Below are 15,098 nucleotides of genomic sequence, written 5' to 3'. Positions count from 1 at the left end.
AACCGGATCGCTGATTTCTATTTTTTCATTATAATTTTGGCTTGGCCTTTCCTTCTTTAGCGATCCTAGACCGGGTTGCGCAACCACGCTGCCGTCCACCTCCCATTATACAGGCTGACTAAAAAGCTGAATAACTCGAAATCAGAAAATGTTTGTAAAGTTTGCCAATAATGAGAGGCCCAAAACAAAAGGTATGCCAGGTTGAAAGTGTTTTTAAAAATAGATATTCCGATACCGGCCAAACCGATATATTGGTCTGTCACTACTCGCAACCTCTGCCTGCAGCTGTAAGGTGAAGTGATGATCTTTAAAAAGTGCTCAAAGTACTGGGAGGTAAAGGCCAGCCAAAGACTATCAATTATATGGAGAGACTGTTGACTTTGTAATGGTTTTGGGGTTATACATACTTATTGGCTCTGTGATGGACAATGGGGTTTATATGCACTTGGAGGGCACAGAGTGGCGGATTTAAGCAGAGCAAGGTGACTCTATTTCTACATTTCATTTTTCCTGCATGTCTCGAGCCACTTTAGTTGTGAACCTTTCACGTTTATACAGTAGCTTGACAATCAATTATTGTGCCATAAACCCCAGGTACTGTTCAACATTTTTAATTCCCTTATAAATCTCTGTGATGCCTCCCCCCTCATCCCATCACTTCCTCTATGTGAGAATTTCCAACGATTCTTTATAGTGTTCTAAGTTAATATTTTAGTAAAAGCACAGTCACAATGCAGAATATTTAGGTAATTAGTAGGTAAAATCTTTCGGTCTGCTTGTGTGGCACTGAAAACGTAGTTTTTCACTGACGTGCGTCAGAACCTCAGGCTCAGACACAGGGCTGATCAATGCACAGCATCACAGCCTCAACTTGCCCACTGTGATCTTCTCACTTGCTGGTCGAAGTTGTCAGTGTGGGTAACACCTCCGGTGTCAGGTGTGTGATATCTTTTCATGGATCTTAATTATTACCAATAGCAGGATGCATCCAGCACATTGTTCCATGATCCACCGTCCACAGGCTGTTGAAAGCCACTGTTTCATGTACAGTATTCATTTGCGACAGTTTCCTTACATATATTAAGTTTTGGCTGTTATCATATGAAGGCCACAACCTGACCTCGCCTGGTGGAGACCTGTGCCTGGGAACTTTATTGTTTATTTTCTTTTTTTTTGGGGGGGGGGGCCTCAAGCTCCCAACGACTCCTGTGAATACACATATAGGCCTGAAAGGGATTAATGTGGTGATGTGTTTATTCGTTGTCCTGCAGGTGGAGTCTCCGCTGGCTGTGGATGCGGTGTTGGGACAGTCGTCGTTCTCTGTCACAGATGAAAAGGTGTCCATCTCAGAGCTGCGTGTCCATGCCATATCTGGCCTGAGTCTGTCCCTCCAGCACAGCCCTGGAAACAGCCACACCATGGTGGCCAAGGCCTATGGGCTCCAGACGCTCACCTCGCCCAAACAGGTTAGCTATTATTCAATTCATCATGTTGTGGAATGAAGAATGAAACATCGGACCATTGCACACTTTAAACAATCCTTTGCTATGATACTCACTATTCATTAGCACTACCGGTATTTGTTTTTCGTCAGCTATGACTGATAACTGCTATTTGTACCAGCAGCTGTGGCGACTATACGAAAAACAAAATTATTATTTGTCCTAAATTGATATAAAATGACTGATATGTCTTACAATATATCATTTTGCCTGTCATACAACTGTATAACAGGCAAAATGATCCCTGTGAATGAACCTTCTAGTGGTTATAACATATTGTTAGGCTATAGCTACCAAACATCCAGTATGTGTTGTGCACAGCAAACTGCAAAAAGAATGGATTAGTCCGGCAGCCGACAGGCTTCTTTTGTTTAAAGTGGGAAATTTGGTATATAGACTTTTTTATTGGCCTAAAATATTGTCTATAATATAGACAATATTTTAATATATGTATACATACATTCATGAATCCACTTGCTGACCGGCTGTCACTATTGGGCAATTTTCTTTATAGGAGTTTCTTGTGACCCTATCATTAACATCCTATGGCAGGCCAAAATGTCAAACTTTCCTCTGCTTTAAATAGCATGTGACATGTCAAACTAGGGGTTTTTCATGATTCTGAATCCATTCCAAGCCTTGTGGTGTTGATGGCAGGAACTCTTCTGACAAAATCTGTCAGGCCACCCCGAGGCATGCAGGGCACATCCCCTGTTGCATTCCCCGATGATGAGAGAGGGAATGGATTCAGAATCATGAAAACCCCCTAGTTTGACATTTTTGCCTCACATATGACTATGAGATACCTATATGTACCATTGCCAACTTGCCAGTGACCATCAAAGTTTAGGACAGACTTCCCTATCTAATTGGAGCGTTTCTGCTCTTCACTCTGGACAGACGTAGCTGGTTCTACTTGCCTGCTGTGCTTCTCATGTGCACCTGTGTTGCTTCCTAAAAGTAATTGGTGTCTCCCCGTCCCGCAACTCTTTCTGCAGAGGAGTAAAATGTTTACTTACAGGAGAACAGCAAACTTTTTAATTTTCAATTTTTTTGCCTGCCACTATTAATGAGTAAAACAGTGGATTAATATTATTTCGGTCAGGTCCCCTCAGCTTCCAGACATTGTTTATTAGAGTGGACGACGCCAGTTTGAGTTGTTGTGTTGCACTATCCAAAATTGGTTTCTTTCTTTTATTTATTTTTATATCGAATAATCTATCAGCATTGGTCCATATTTCTACGGTAAGCTGTTGGAACCGTCTCTGCTTTACATTATTAAAATATTACTTTCAAGGCACACTGCATCACATGCACAAGCAAGAAGTGAGGAGACAGCGGAATTAGTTCCTTGTCTCTTCCTTTGTGCCTTGACAATGAGAGCTGAGGCTTTGTGGGTGCTATTCTCTATGGAAGTAATTGGTCAGTATTTCACGTAAATGGAAATGTGTATACACAGTGAAAACCTCAGTGTTCAATTATCCATTTGTATCTCCGAGAGTGTACAAGTGTAACCGAACAGGACCTTACAGGTCCATTTGGTTACATTTGTACACTCTGAGTTAAAAGAACATTGAGGCTTTTACAGTGCATGCGTTTTCTACACTACCATGCCCTTCCACTGGTCTTCCCTGCATGGCCAAACAACCACATCGAGCTTCCACGCGAGAGAAGTAGCATTTAATTCCAATTTTTCTTGCTCTCCGCTTCCCGGCCACCTTGAAATTTAATTATTGTAATGTATTGTCCTAAGTGCTCTCCAAGGCCTGGCCATAAAAGGCAGCCGAGCCCTCTGCCAGCGCAGATCTCACAAGAGTGCTGGAGCTATTTCAAGCTATTTGATTCTGTTTCGCAGGGAAACTTTCTAAATGTCCCCTATTACTCTAGAATGGAATGAAAGTCATAAAGAATATATGGGCGGAAGTTGACAGCCGAGAGTCTTTTTGTCCTATTTCCTTTCCAATTGACCAGGTCTAAAACCGCTGACTCCAATAAATACTCCCCAGATGACAAGTTTAGTATTGTCATTATAACTCATTACGTTAACAATGACTTTCATGCCTCCTAGTGATTACTTTTGATGGCTGCTTAAATAAATAGCTAAATATATTATGCATTACTTCTCATAATGGAAATAGAAATTAATGCAAAGTTACCGTGAGAATCATATTTCTGCTGGAGTGTTATACATACATATTTTATAAGCCCAGCCATTTATGCTGAATTAATGTTGTCATTCATTTCCAGTTGCAGTAAAGTGCAAACTGAAGCCTGACAGGTAGCTGTGATGCTATTCTGCTCGATTTTACACATAGTGAAAATATGCACGTTAGATTCATTTAAAGGAAATGTGTGCTAACGGTTAAGTGGTGTGTGCCGTACACCAACAGATTGCACACATCTTTATTTCTCAACATAATATTTTAAATATTTTGTCAGTGTCATACAACCTTATCTTAACTTTTTGTTTTAGTTTTTCCTGTGTCAGCCCTCGTTATATGCATTGAGCAGACTCGTAACGACAGGGAATGGGATGCAGTGTTCAATGTATTATTCAAATTATGCATATCAAATACTCCCTCATTCTGACACGCTGACATGGCAGAGCTCTGGCTCCAATCCAGGAATCCTTCTTGCACGCTGTCTCTCTTGGCAACTTGCTCAGAAACGAAAAGGCTACAGTATGTCAGAGAGAGATCTGTTTCCCTGCATATAGTCAGTATTCCCAGCAGGTGCAGTGTGAGCGGTTGAGTTTATTATTATTTTTTAGCAAGTTTTTGTGAACAAAAACAAAAGTAAAAAAATCAGCCTTGTGGTGTTGATGGCAAGAACTCTTCTGACGCAGACAAAATCTGTCAGGCCACCCCGAGGCATGCAGGGCACATCCCCTGTTGCTTTCCCCGATGATGAGAGAGGGGAAACACAACATGTGAGCGAGGCCATGATGACACACACAAACACACACAAACATCACAGATCCTGAGTGGAACATTGTGCATTTAGAGCCATGTGCCGGGCAGTACCGCTGCGGTGTTGTACATGGCGGGACAACACTGCTCGCTTTAAAGTGGTGCACCGCTGTGCTCGTCAGTGCGCTGCGTGCCTGTTTGGGCTTGCGTGCTAAGTACATTGTTCTGATGTTCAGGGATGCTTCAGGGATTGGCAGAACTTCAAAGGCCATTAATCAAATCAAATCAAAGGCCGGGGCGTGACAGGAGAACATCTCATCCACTTAGATATTCTCCCTTAGAGATACTACACAAGTCTGGATCGTGGCTGTTTTATAGCCCAAATAGTTTTATTTTCTTCTGTTGTGATTTTAATATGCTTTGTTGACTTTCATAGGGCTGTTTGCAATATCTTAAAATAACCTAATGCTAAGTTGCTAACAGCCAGTGTAAAAAAAATAATAAGTAAGCATTTAAGCCCTACATTTTTCCAATAAAAAAATAAATGTACACAATTCAACCTTGCTCAACAGCCACATCTCTGTCTTTGCTTTGACAGGAGGCCAGTTTGTCCATATGGATGTACTACACTGACAGCACAGCAGCCCCGCTGAGCTACTTCGACCCCAAGGACTACAACCTCAATGCCTCCACGTCTGATGACAAGATTGCGTCGGTCTCCCAGGAGCCCCAGCAGCGCTGGCCCGTGGTGGTGGCAGAGGGCGAAGGGTCCGGCGAGCTGGTGCGAGTCGAGATGACCATATGCGAGGCCTGTCAGAAGACCAAGCGCAAGAGCATCATCGCGTCGGCCGGCGTCTACGTGAAGGTCCGCTTTGGCCCGGAGGATGACTCCGAGGAGGAGGTGAACACGGAGGGCGAGGGTGAGCCAGCCGCCCCCACCAGGCGGCCCGTCGTCGACTCAAATGTTGGAGGCCGCATCTACGAGACGTCGAACGAGCAGCCCGCCAGCGTCCCCATAGACTACACCAACTTCCCCACCGTCAGCAACCAGGAGAGGCCCACCGAGGGCGAGGAGGAGGAGGAGGAGGAGGACGATGATTATGTCCACTCGCCTCGCAATATGACCGACCTGGAGATCGGCATGTATGCCCTGCTGGGCGTCTTCTGCCTGGCCATCTTGGTGTTCCTCATCAACTGCATCGTCTTTGTGCTCAAGTACCGCCACAAGAGGATCCCCCCGGAGGGCCAGGCCAACATGGACCACTCCCACCACTGGGTGTTCCTGGGAAACGGCCAGCCGCTGAGGGCACAGAGCGACCTCTCACCACAGCAGGTGGAGAGCCCCAGCAACGCCCTGGAGGCCGGACAGACGTGTTGCCACGGCGACCACCACAGCAGCGGCAGCTCCCAGACCAGTGTTCAGAGCCAGGTCCACGGGCGGGGTGACGGCAGCTCGGGGGGCTCAACTAAAGAGAACGGCGAGGAGGCCAGTTCACCCACCTCCAAGCGCAAGAGGGTCAAGTTCACCACCTTCACCACGCTGCCCACAGAGGACATGCCCTACAACTCCATCCCCATAGCGGACGAAGAGGACATTCAGTGGGTCTGCCAGGACATGGGATTTCAAGACCCAGAGGAACTGCACGATTACATGCGCAGAATAAAAGAAATAGCCTGAGACCAAGAGCGCGAGAGGCGCGCTGCCTTCGGCTTTCTAAAAGAAACGTTCCTTTCTATTTTTCTCTCTTTCACTCGAGTGAAAGATAATTTTTCACAAAAATATAAAAGAATACGGCCAGCTATTGGTTGTGGTTAGGGTTCGTTTCATTACTGTTTGCACAGTGCTCCCCAAGCCACCCCCCACCCCCCGCCCCACTCACACTATTTAGAACACAATGACATTATAGGCCAGAAGACCCCAATCTGAACTGACAGACGAATGATGCGTTTCGATTGGAAGCACTGTGCTATGGCCTCTCATGAAAAGTGCTGCTTTCGGGGCAATGCCTGATATGGACAGGTGTATGGAAGGAATCTGGTTAGTGGTTATGGCCCCGTTTTACCACTATATTAAAACTCCATACCAAGAGACCTTTGATGAACACATTTCTGTCAGAGGGTCTTTGTGAAAGCTACTATATTATGAAATCATTTTTGGTTTTGCCAAAGAAGGGAAAGCATTCTTTTCAGTGGCAAAAAAAAACTTTCCTCATTGTCGTTCTTGGTGCAGCACACTCAATGATTTGTATTCAAATTCATTCCTGACATTTTTCTACATTTCATAGGTGGACAAAAGCAGTGCCCTACTACTATTTCATCTGGTCCTAAGCAAATGTAATGCCTTATACAAAATGGTCACGGTTCACAGCTTGTATCATTTCTGACACCCTGTTTTCTCCCTGTGGCTGGAGACAGTGTAGTAAGAGCAACTAGTTAACATACTACCGCTGATTTCAAGACATGTGGTATGAAAAGAGAGGAGCTTGCATATTGTAAGGAGCTCCGACATTGTTTGCATGCAAGGGGATCTTGAGGCACAATCAGAATCAGTTTCCAAATTTAATGTTTGTATTGTAATTATGTAATCATTAATACACTCATTACTAAATTGCATATGTTATCATGCATTATTTACATGCATGCCATGTCAGGCCGAAATGCACACAGGCCCCTCCTAGTAGACAGTATGTATTCATCATATGCAGCTGAAGTTGCATATCAACTAGTAGCTCACGCCAAGTTAAACTGTAGCTAGATGTTGAGGGCTTGGACCATTAAGCAGTCAGATGGAGGCTCCCCTTGGTACACGAAGTATTGAGCTGATAGCTTTTTAACAAAATTGTATGTGATTTGGCACTGCTATGTATTTTTTATTCATCTTTTTTATGATTTATTTTTCTCCAACAAGCTTGGCAGGCCTTCAGCCTAATGGTGTCTGACAAGGTCATAAAGGGGAATGCAGATGGACACGTGCCCACGCCGTACCCAGTGTCCTTTTCAATACTGCAGGAAGGGGCTCACATGTACCCGACATGATTGCCTAGATAAAACCAGTCACTTCCAGTCATCTCTTAAATCATGACGATCCCTTGTGTCATGCTGTGTTTTTGTTCTCCGTTCAGGTCAGTCTGAGCTCGGAGGTCAGAAAGATGCTTTGTCAGAAGTGGATCAGAGAGGGGACCAAAAGCCTAGTACTCTAATGCTATATAATTATACACTGCAGACAAAGTACTGTATGAATCAGGCTTTAGAGGAATCAGTGGTACGGTAACGCTACTGAGACAAGAAGCTCTTCAGATGCTGTGGTTGTGGTTGTGATGCCATGAAAATAATGTTTTGAATATCTCAGGACTCTGACTTGGTAAACCGAAATCCTAAGTTTGACAGTGTGGGGTTTTTCGTTTTGCACAAATCAGAATGATTGCAGACGCTCAGCAAATGGGTATGGTTTGTTGGTGGGATTGTGCAAAGGAGATGAATGTTGAGTTGAGCTTTTAAAGGTCCACCGATTCTGGTTTAAACTACATTTTAAACTGCAAGTAAATTAGTACACATACAAAGGAGCTGTCACAATTTCAACATAACTGAGTAAATTACACATAGATTTGTGATTGCAGTTGCCATATAATTAGGAGAGTTGCTGTAGCGTATGACCAGAGATCACTTGGTGAAAAAAAGAGACAAAGGAGTTTCAATAACGCTTCCCCTTATTTTTGTTTTTCTTTTTTGACTGACTGACTGACTGACATTGTCATTGACACTGATCATCGTATGCGGGCGCATGCCACTTGTTTACTCAGTGATAATGAGAATTGGCTCAAATTATCTTTAAAAATCATGAATCAAAATGTGTTATTTTGTTGATATTTTAGTAGTATTTAGTCCTCTTTTTTTAAGACTAAATCCAGAACTCAAGTATGTTAATGCTAGATCACCAGAGGGAAGACAAATATTCATCTGAAAGTGATTGTCTGAGCTCCCAATACACAGACCATAATGTCACATTGAAAATATATGTAATTTCAAGATGTAAATGGTTTGTTTATAATAGTTGTAAATATTGGACCATGCTGGACCTGTATTTTAGTCATGGTGGGATCTGAAATATTCAGAGATTATTTTACATCAGCATCCTACCCATCACGAATATTATATAATGTATATAATTACCTAATTATTATACTCCAAAAACTAAATCCTGGATTGGGGCTTTAAGGATTTGACTTTCTGCATGCCCTCTATACATTCCATGTGATTTAAATAAATAACAACCGTAATCTAGTGTTTGATAAAAATGTCTTTGACAGTCCAAGCCCTCCCTTCAGTCACAGGATTACCATGAAACTAAGTCAGTCACAGGCCTCCCACCCCCCCACCCCCCCCCCCCCAATTCACACTGTGGTGTCTCAGGATGAATGTAGGATTCTCAGCTGTACTTCGCCTCTTGTATTAACACGGTCGGCCCAAATCAGGACACTGCTTAATACTAGATTCTAAGTTTCTAATAGCAGCTTTTTACAGTGTTTTATTGACATTTTTCCACGTTAGCACATGCATTTGCCATTGCACTGTTGTATGTCTCTGAACCATTTTATTGCTCAAGTCATTTTATAGTCTCTCTCCCCTTGTGTATATACTGTATGTACATGACGTTTTGTTTTTGTTCTTTGTGTAATGCCACTGTGGTGATGGTGTGCATACTGGACTTTCTGTATTTCCTCCAAGCTGCTACTAGAGACTCTTGTCGTCTTTCCTACGATGTGATTGAACACCTTGAGACGTATACTCCTCGCTCCCCTCCTTGGAAGACTGTGACATATGCAGCTCCACTGGCTGTACCAAGCGACGTCACACTAAAGATAATATGTTCATGTATAGAGCACTGTTACATTTCCTGTATTCTCTTGAGAAACGGCTCCTTGTATTTCCTCCCCGTTATATGTACAGTACTAAAGACAATGTAATACACAAACCGTGTCCTTTCTACTCCTCGCAAAACCATTCAAACAAAACAAGATTTATAGTGTTGTATTGTTTTCATCCAGTAGTAAAAGTGTTGCTCTTTGCACAAGGTATTTCATAATGAAATCAGTTTCCTTGCGGTGATATTTACTCGCTGTCCTTGACACAGATAGGATGCTGCTATAGCATAATTCAAAGTAGGTTACTATGTTCAGGGTTGTTTTTTAGAAGCCTATCCTTTGCCAGCATATCCTGTACTGTCACTGACCAGTAATGACTCCGTTGTTAGGGCATAAATCATTTTGTGTACACACATTTTTTTGTTATTGAGAAATTGGCAAATGTTTCCAGTCAGCACTTGCTAGAAATGCAAAGGCCCCAAGAAAGTATTACTCTCCCAAATTGACTGCAAGTCGATGTGTGCCTCAGCCATTATTCTCAATATTAGTGTTTCTATCTACAGTAAGAATAGCTTTCAAAATGTATTGTGTCATGTAATATTAGTGTTGGTATCTACGGTAAGTACATATAACTTTCAGAATGTATTGTATCATTGTAATATTGGTATCTACCATAAGCTTTCAAAAGTTATTTTTCTGATTGTTTTTAAACACTTATTCCTCCACTGGCTACCAGATAGGCAATGAGAGATGCACAGCCTAGCACAACAATCCTCAAATAACCTTACAATAACTCTGACTTTATCGCTGTTTTACTACATCGCTGTATGTGGTCAGACTGTGAGACTGCACTGCACAGTGACGGGGTTAGTAGGAATATAAATTATTGAAAGATAAGAATGTCTGAGGGGCCGGAACACATTTTGTTGATCCTGGATTTCAACATACTTGAAGATTCCAGCGGCAGAAAGTCAAGTCATATTTTGCAGTCTAAGAACAAGTCACACATAACTGGCTGACTTACAGAGCACGGACACGCAATTTGAAATAGCCGTAGGCATATTGCATTATTCACTCAGCTCTCTTTAATACACGCAATCTTGTAGTGATTTCTCCAAGCGCTCAAATTGAAGTTTTGATGATTTAATGGATTTAAATGTCATGTGCATCGCACACCCTGCTGGGTGCACATAGGGGCATTAGTGGGGATGCACCGATTTGCAGCAACAAGAACAACAAAAGTGGAAATACTGTAAAAGTGGCAGGGGTGTAAGTTCCAACACATGGTGGTAGGATAAATATATTTTCTCACACGTGAATCGAAAGCCTTCAACTGATCACTCTGTCTCTTTCATCGGCTTAAGGCGGTACATTCTCTGTCAACAATTTGTAGAAGAATATTTTGCATGATTTAAAAGTGATTTAAAACAATGTAATATAATGAAGGCTTAGTTGAAACATAATGATTATCCTAATTTCATGCAAGTACAATCACGTTATCAGTGATGTGATCTGATTTCCCAGAAGTTGGCTCGTCGGCTCTGAGTGATCTATTCTAACCTGTCAGGCTGTCACTGGGTATTTCTGATCTTTCAACATGACTGGCACCTGTCACCAGGCTCCATCAAACACCTATGATCCAGCTGGGGTTACCTCCAAGTCGTGAGTGAAATACAGATTGTTCCCTTGACCACCTTCATGGGCCCTCTGTGGAATTGTTCTGTTTTAACCACAACGCTACACTGACTGTACACATGTTCATGTATAGCAGACTATTGCAGTAGCCTATATTCGTTCAACATGTTTTTAGTTGAACCAAAATGTTTTTGTTTTTATTTTGTAGTGCAGATATCAGGGAAGTAGGCTATATCACTTTCCTGTCGTGAAGCTAAGCTTGATGAGGCTGGCTGTATGCCAACCTTCAAATATTTGATGTCAAATGCTGTTGTAGACACAGTTCTAAGTCAGTGAATTTGTTTGATCAATCAATCACCAGAAGTAATTTCATCCCGGACTCGATCGAGGCTACCTTTCTATTTTATTAGCCTAAACGTGTTGGATATTTACACTTGTAATGTTCAGCAAATGAGCTAAGTTCTCTTTGGTTGATAAGAGCAACCACAGCTTGCCAAACCAAAGTGAAACCACTGCAGTGCTCATGTTGTAACATTTTCTTCTGACATTTCTTTTAATACTAGCGGAATTTTGGGACTTGTTTCCTAAGTAACAATATGGGCTCCATTTTCGTCACCGCTAAAGCCCTTATCACTAAACTTCTTTGCCTTTTTTACTATTTTGAAAAACATTTTTTAATAGTTCAACTAACATTGACACGTTGTGAGCTTGTAGACTGGCCATTTTAACTATTCAAAAATGTTTAGCAAAATAGTAAAAAAAGGCAAAGAAGTTTAGCGGTGACAAAAATAGAGCCCAAGGTGTTGTTAGTCCTGTACCACAGATCAACAGAAACACTGCTAATAAGTGCCAATACTGTACATGCAACGTACAAATACAAAAATGCTAAATGCACTTAATGTCTTGGTAAAAGAGCGCTGGGACACAGAAGCCCATGTTAGAAAATCATAATGAGTTCATGCTCCCTTTTGACATAACATATGAATGTTCCAGCCTGAGAGCTTCTGAGGCTAAATTGAATAGTCCATTAGGTCTTGGAGCAAGTCATTAGTCATTCATTACAGTTCACCAGTGCCTGCTGGTGTATGGTAGGTACGTTATTCTTTTAAAATGAGTCGGTCTGTCCTAGCTTGCCACCATTGGTGTGTGAATGTGGGAAGTGAGGACGCTGACGTCGACTGTTCGCCGCTTCACCTCCCAATGTACTGTATGAATTGGCCAAAAAATCTTTATGCCTTTCATTGCGTGACACAAAACTCCATATATGGGCATAAGAGGGACATAGCCAGATAGATTACAAGTAATTTATGCCAAAACGTCCACTTAAAGACAAGATATCTCAAAATCATAGCGCCAGATTGCCATGAAATTTATTGGGAAAATGTATGCTCCACGAAGGATGAGCCCTACTGATTTTGGTAACCCCCACGACCTTTCCTCCGGTAACCCCCACGACCTTTCCTCCGGCTCCACCTGTAGTCTCCCTTATCAGTCACTAACAGTGTTGTTAAGTAACTAAAGTAATATATTACTTTCAGTAATATTATTAGTTTTTTCCAGTAATTAGTAACGTTACTTTCACATTTTGAGTAATAATATTACATTATTACACTTTTTTCCATTGGTGTATGTATAGGGCCTTAGTCCTACTCCTCCTCCCAGCCAATACTCCCCACTGACTCCCCCTTTTGATTTATATCAACAGGGCATGTGAGCTCAAACCCACAATTTAACATTTTGGTTTTACGATGTTGATATACATTTTGTATTCATCCTTAGGACCCCAAATCACACCTTGGAAAGCATGAGTGTCAATTTCAAACAAAGTGTTTTTTGACTGGGGGGGTCATATTTTGACAGTCACGATTTGACCCCCAGTATTAGGATGTATTAGGGGTGTTGATATTCACTCATCAGCCAACACTTCCCACTGACAGGTTAGTTACTTTTGGCAGGGAGTAATAAGTAGTGTAACTATATGACTTTTTTAAAGTAATTAGTAATAAATTACTGTACTGTAACTTTGACAACACTGGTCACTAATATGAATACATTGATCACTTTGGCCTGGTTGGGTATTATAAGCAGCACAGCCTCTAGGGGGAGCTAGTGGGGCATTTAGATTTAGATTCTCTCTCTCAATATTCTATTGAAGCTCGTAGAAGGTCTTGTTGTAATTAACTTACCAGTCAATGTGGTTTCCATTTCTGTGGTAAAGACGACAGAAAAAAACAACAAACAAACTAGATCAATAGCGTTCATCCACAGCATGAGACATTCAATGGGTTTGCGTGTGTTTAATTTGCTGTGGCCTTTACGGGCAAGGCCTCTGTCAGAGGCACTGGTGCTCTCGGGACCAGTGACCATAACAACAGGGAGTTTGATCAAACCGTCGATCATTCCCTTTAAACACTAAATTCTCCGTCAATGGCTCATTCCAGGCTTGCCCTTGTTGTTTGTAGCCTTAATTCACATGGGTTATATATCCTATGGGTGTTAGGAAATGACAAAAAATAATTAGACACATAGCCTACAATTGAACTATATATTGTGTGTGTGTGTGTGTGTGTGTGTGTGTGTGTGTGTGTGTGTGTGTGTGTGTGTGTGTGTGTGTGTGTGTGTGTGTGTGTGTGTGTGTGTGTGTGTGTGTGTGTGTGCGCGTGTGTGTGTGTGTGCGTGTGCGTGTGTGTAATACCACTTATATATCACTTGCCTGACTTGAGTGGCTTGCAGGCTTGAGTGGTAAAGGTCTGGCCAGAAGCCCTCCCCACAAGAAATGATAATAGGAGTTGGTCTGTGAAGGGATAATGTTCTTCCCCAGACCAATCTGTGGTTTCCGTGCTATGTGGTTAATGTGGCTCACACTGCAGGGTGACTGCTGCTCCCTGGATGTAATGCAGGGTGGTAGGACGTGTTAGACTGCAGCTGGACAGATATGTTTGTGTCTCTCATGTCCAATATCTCTCTCACCAAAGCCATGTTGTTCTGTGCGTTTTGGCAGCTGAGTGCCTTGCAGGAGCTTTGCTAAACTTATCAGAATGGCAGACAGACAGAGGTAAAACAATATTTTTTTGCTTTCTATCCCTGTGCTAGGGCCGCTGTTCGCTTTCCTGCACAGAATGAGATAACAACTGGTGAATAGGTCTAATAAAGTAAAAACACAAACATGTTTGTTTAGTACCTTAGCTTTATAGTGGGCCAGGGCAGCTGAATCCTGTTTGATATTCGATTTGGACACAGTCTTGGAAGCATTAGTGCACAATCACAGGCTTAACAGGGAGGCAGACTGAGGTAGAGGTAGCTATAATACATTTCCCGTCAGTCAGTTAGTCACCCCAGGATTGACCATATATGGTCAAGCCTTGTGACATCATGTGACATCATCAGGGATGGAGAAATATTGACGAGGGATCTCTGGGATCACCTGGGGTGACTAACTGTCAACTGACTGACTGGAAATGTATATCTGACCTCAAATTTCAAACCCTTAGATCTCCATATATGGATGAATTTGCATTGGGCGTTATATGTAGATAGCATGGCATGTTATAGAGCAGTGGTTCCCAAACTGGTGCGTACACCCCTTGTGGTGCGCGAGCGCCTTCTAGGGGGTGCGCGATATGAAAAGGCTAGTGGTGGTGCTATGGTTTTATTTTAAATAGCCTATATTAACATATTATGCAAATATATGGCAAGTATATGCATTTTCATCCCAACTTCACAGCCAGGTGTAAATGATGGATGCTTACTAGATTTAAGTTAAAATTAAATGACAATTTAATTCAATGACAACATAGTTTTTTTTCCTAGATAAAGGAGGTGGTTCAACTTACCCCATTCTGCCATTCTCCCCCCATCCCTACCTCTATATCTAATGGGCAGCTTGCCACAAAACTTTTCTGTCCAACATCATGGTCCCAAAAAGTACGGTATATCTGGAAAACTTCAGGCTGAATATGCAGAAAGTACAGTAACCCACTACTAACCGCATCATATTCAGAGCTTGCAGGTTAGAGGACAAAGCAGGATGTACTCTGTGGCCACATAGCCCAGAGGAAAATCATCAATGACCTCACTATAAGGGACACGCTGCTCAGCATGACCTCCGTAGAACTCAGAAAACTTTTAACATCAGCTTGCCAAGTGAGAGTATAGACCTAGTAACATTTTAACAGTCTCTGCCCCTTATT

The 15,098-nt window shown here is 42.2% G+C and overlaps 1 protein-coding gene across 3 annotated transcripts in view; it reads left to right on the top strand.

Annotated features, from left to right (window-relative positions):
• tmem132e (transmembrane protein 132E) overlaps nucleotides 1-9,370 on the top strand; it is a 386,893-nt gene extending 377,523 nt beyond the window's left edge. For all 3 annotated transcript variants that reach the window (XM_080779444.1, XM_080779443.1, XM_080779442.1), the window contains 2 exons: nucleotides 1,272-1,466; nucleotides 5,010-9,370. In XM_080779444.1, coding sequence (XP_080635570.1) covers nucleotides 1,272-1,466; nucleotides 5,010-6,089 — 1,275 coding nt within the window. In that variant the 3' untranslated portion in view covers nucleotides 6,090-9,370. The remainder of the gene's footprint in view (nucleotides 1-1,271; nucleotides 1,467-5,009) is intronic.
• Nucleotides 9,371-15,098: the final 5,728 nt, after the last annotated feature.

Source organism: Protomyctophum bolini (genome assembly GCF_963924005.1).
Source record: "Protomyctophum bolini genome assembly, chromosome: 13".
In the NCBI taxonomy this organism is placed as follows: domain Eukaryota; kingdom Metazoa; phylum Chordata; class Actinopteri; order Myctophiformes; family Myctophidae; genus Protomyctophum; species Protomyctophum bolini.
This window is presented reverse-complemented; position numbering and strand designations above follow the sequence as displayed.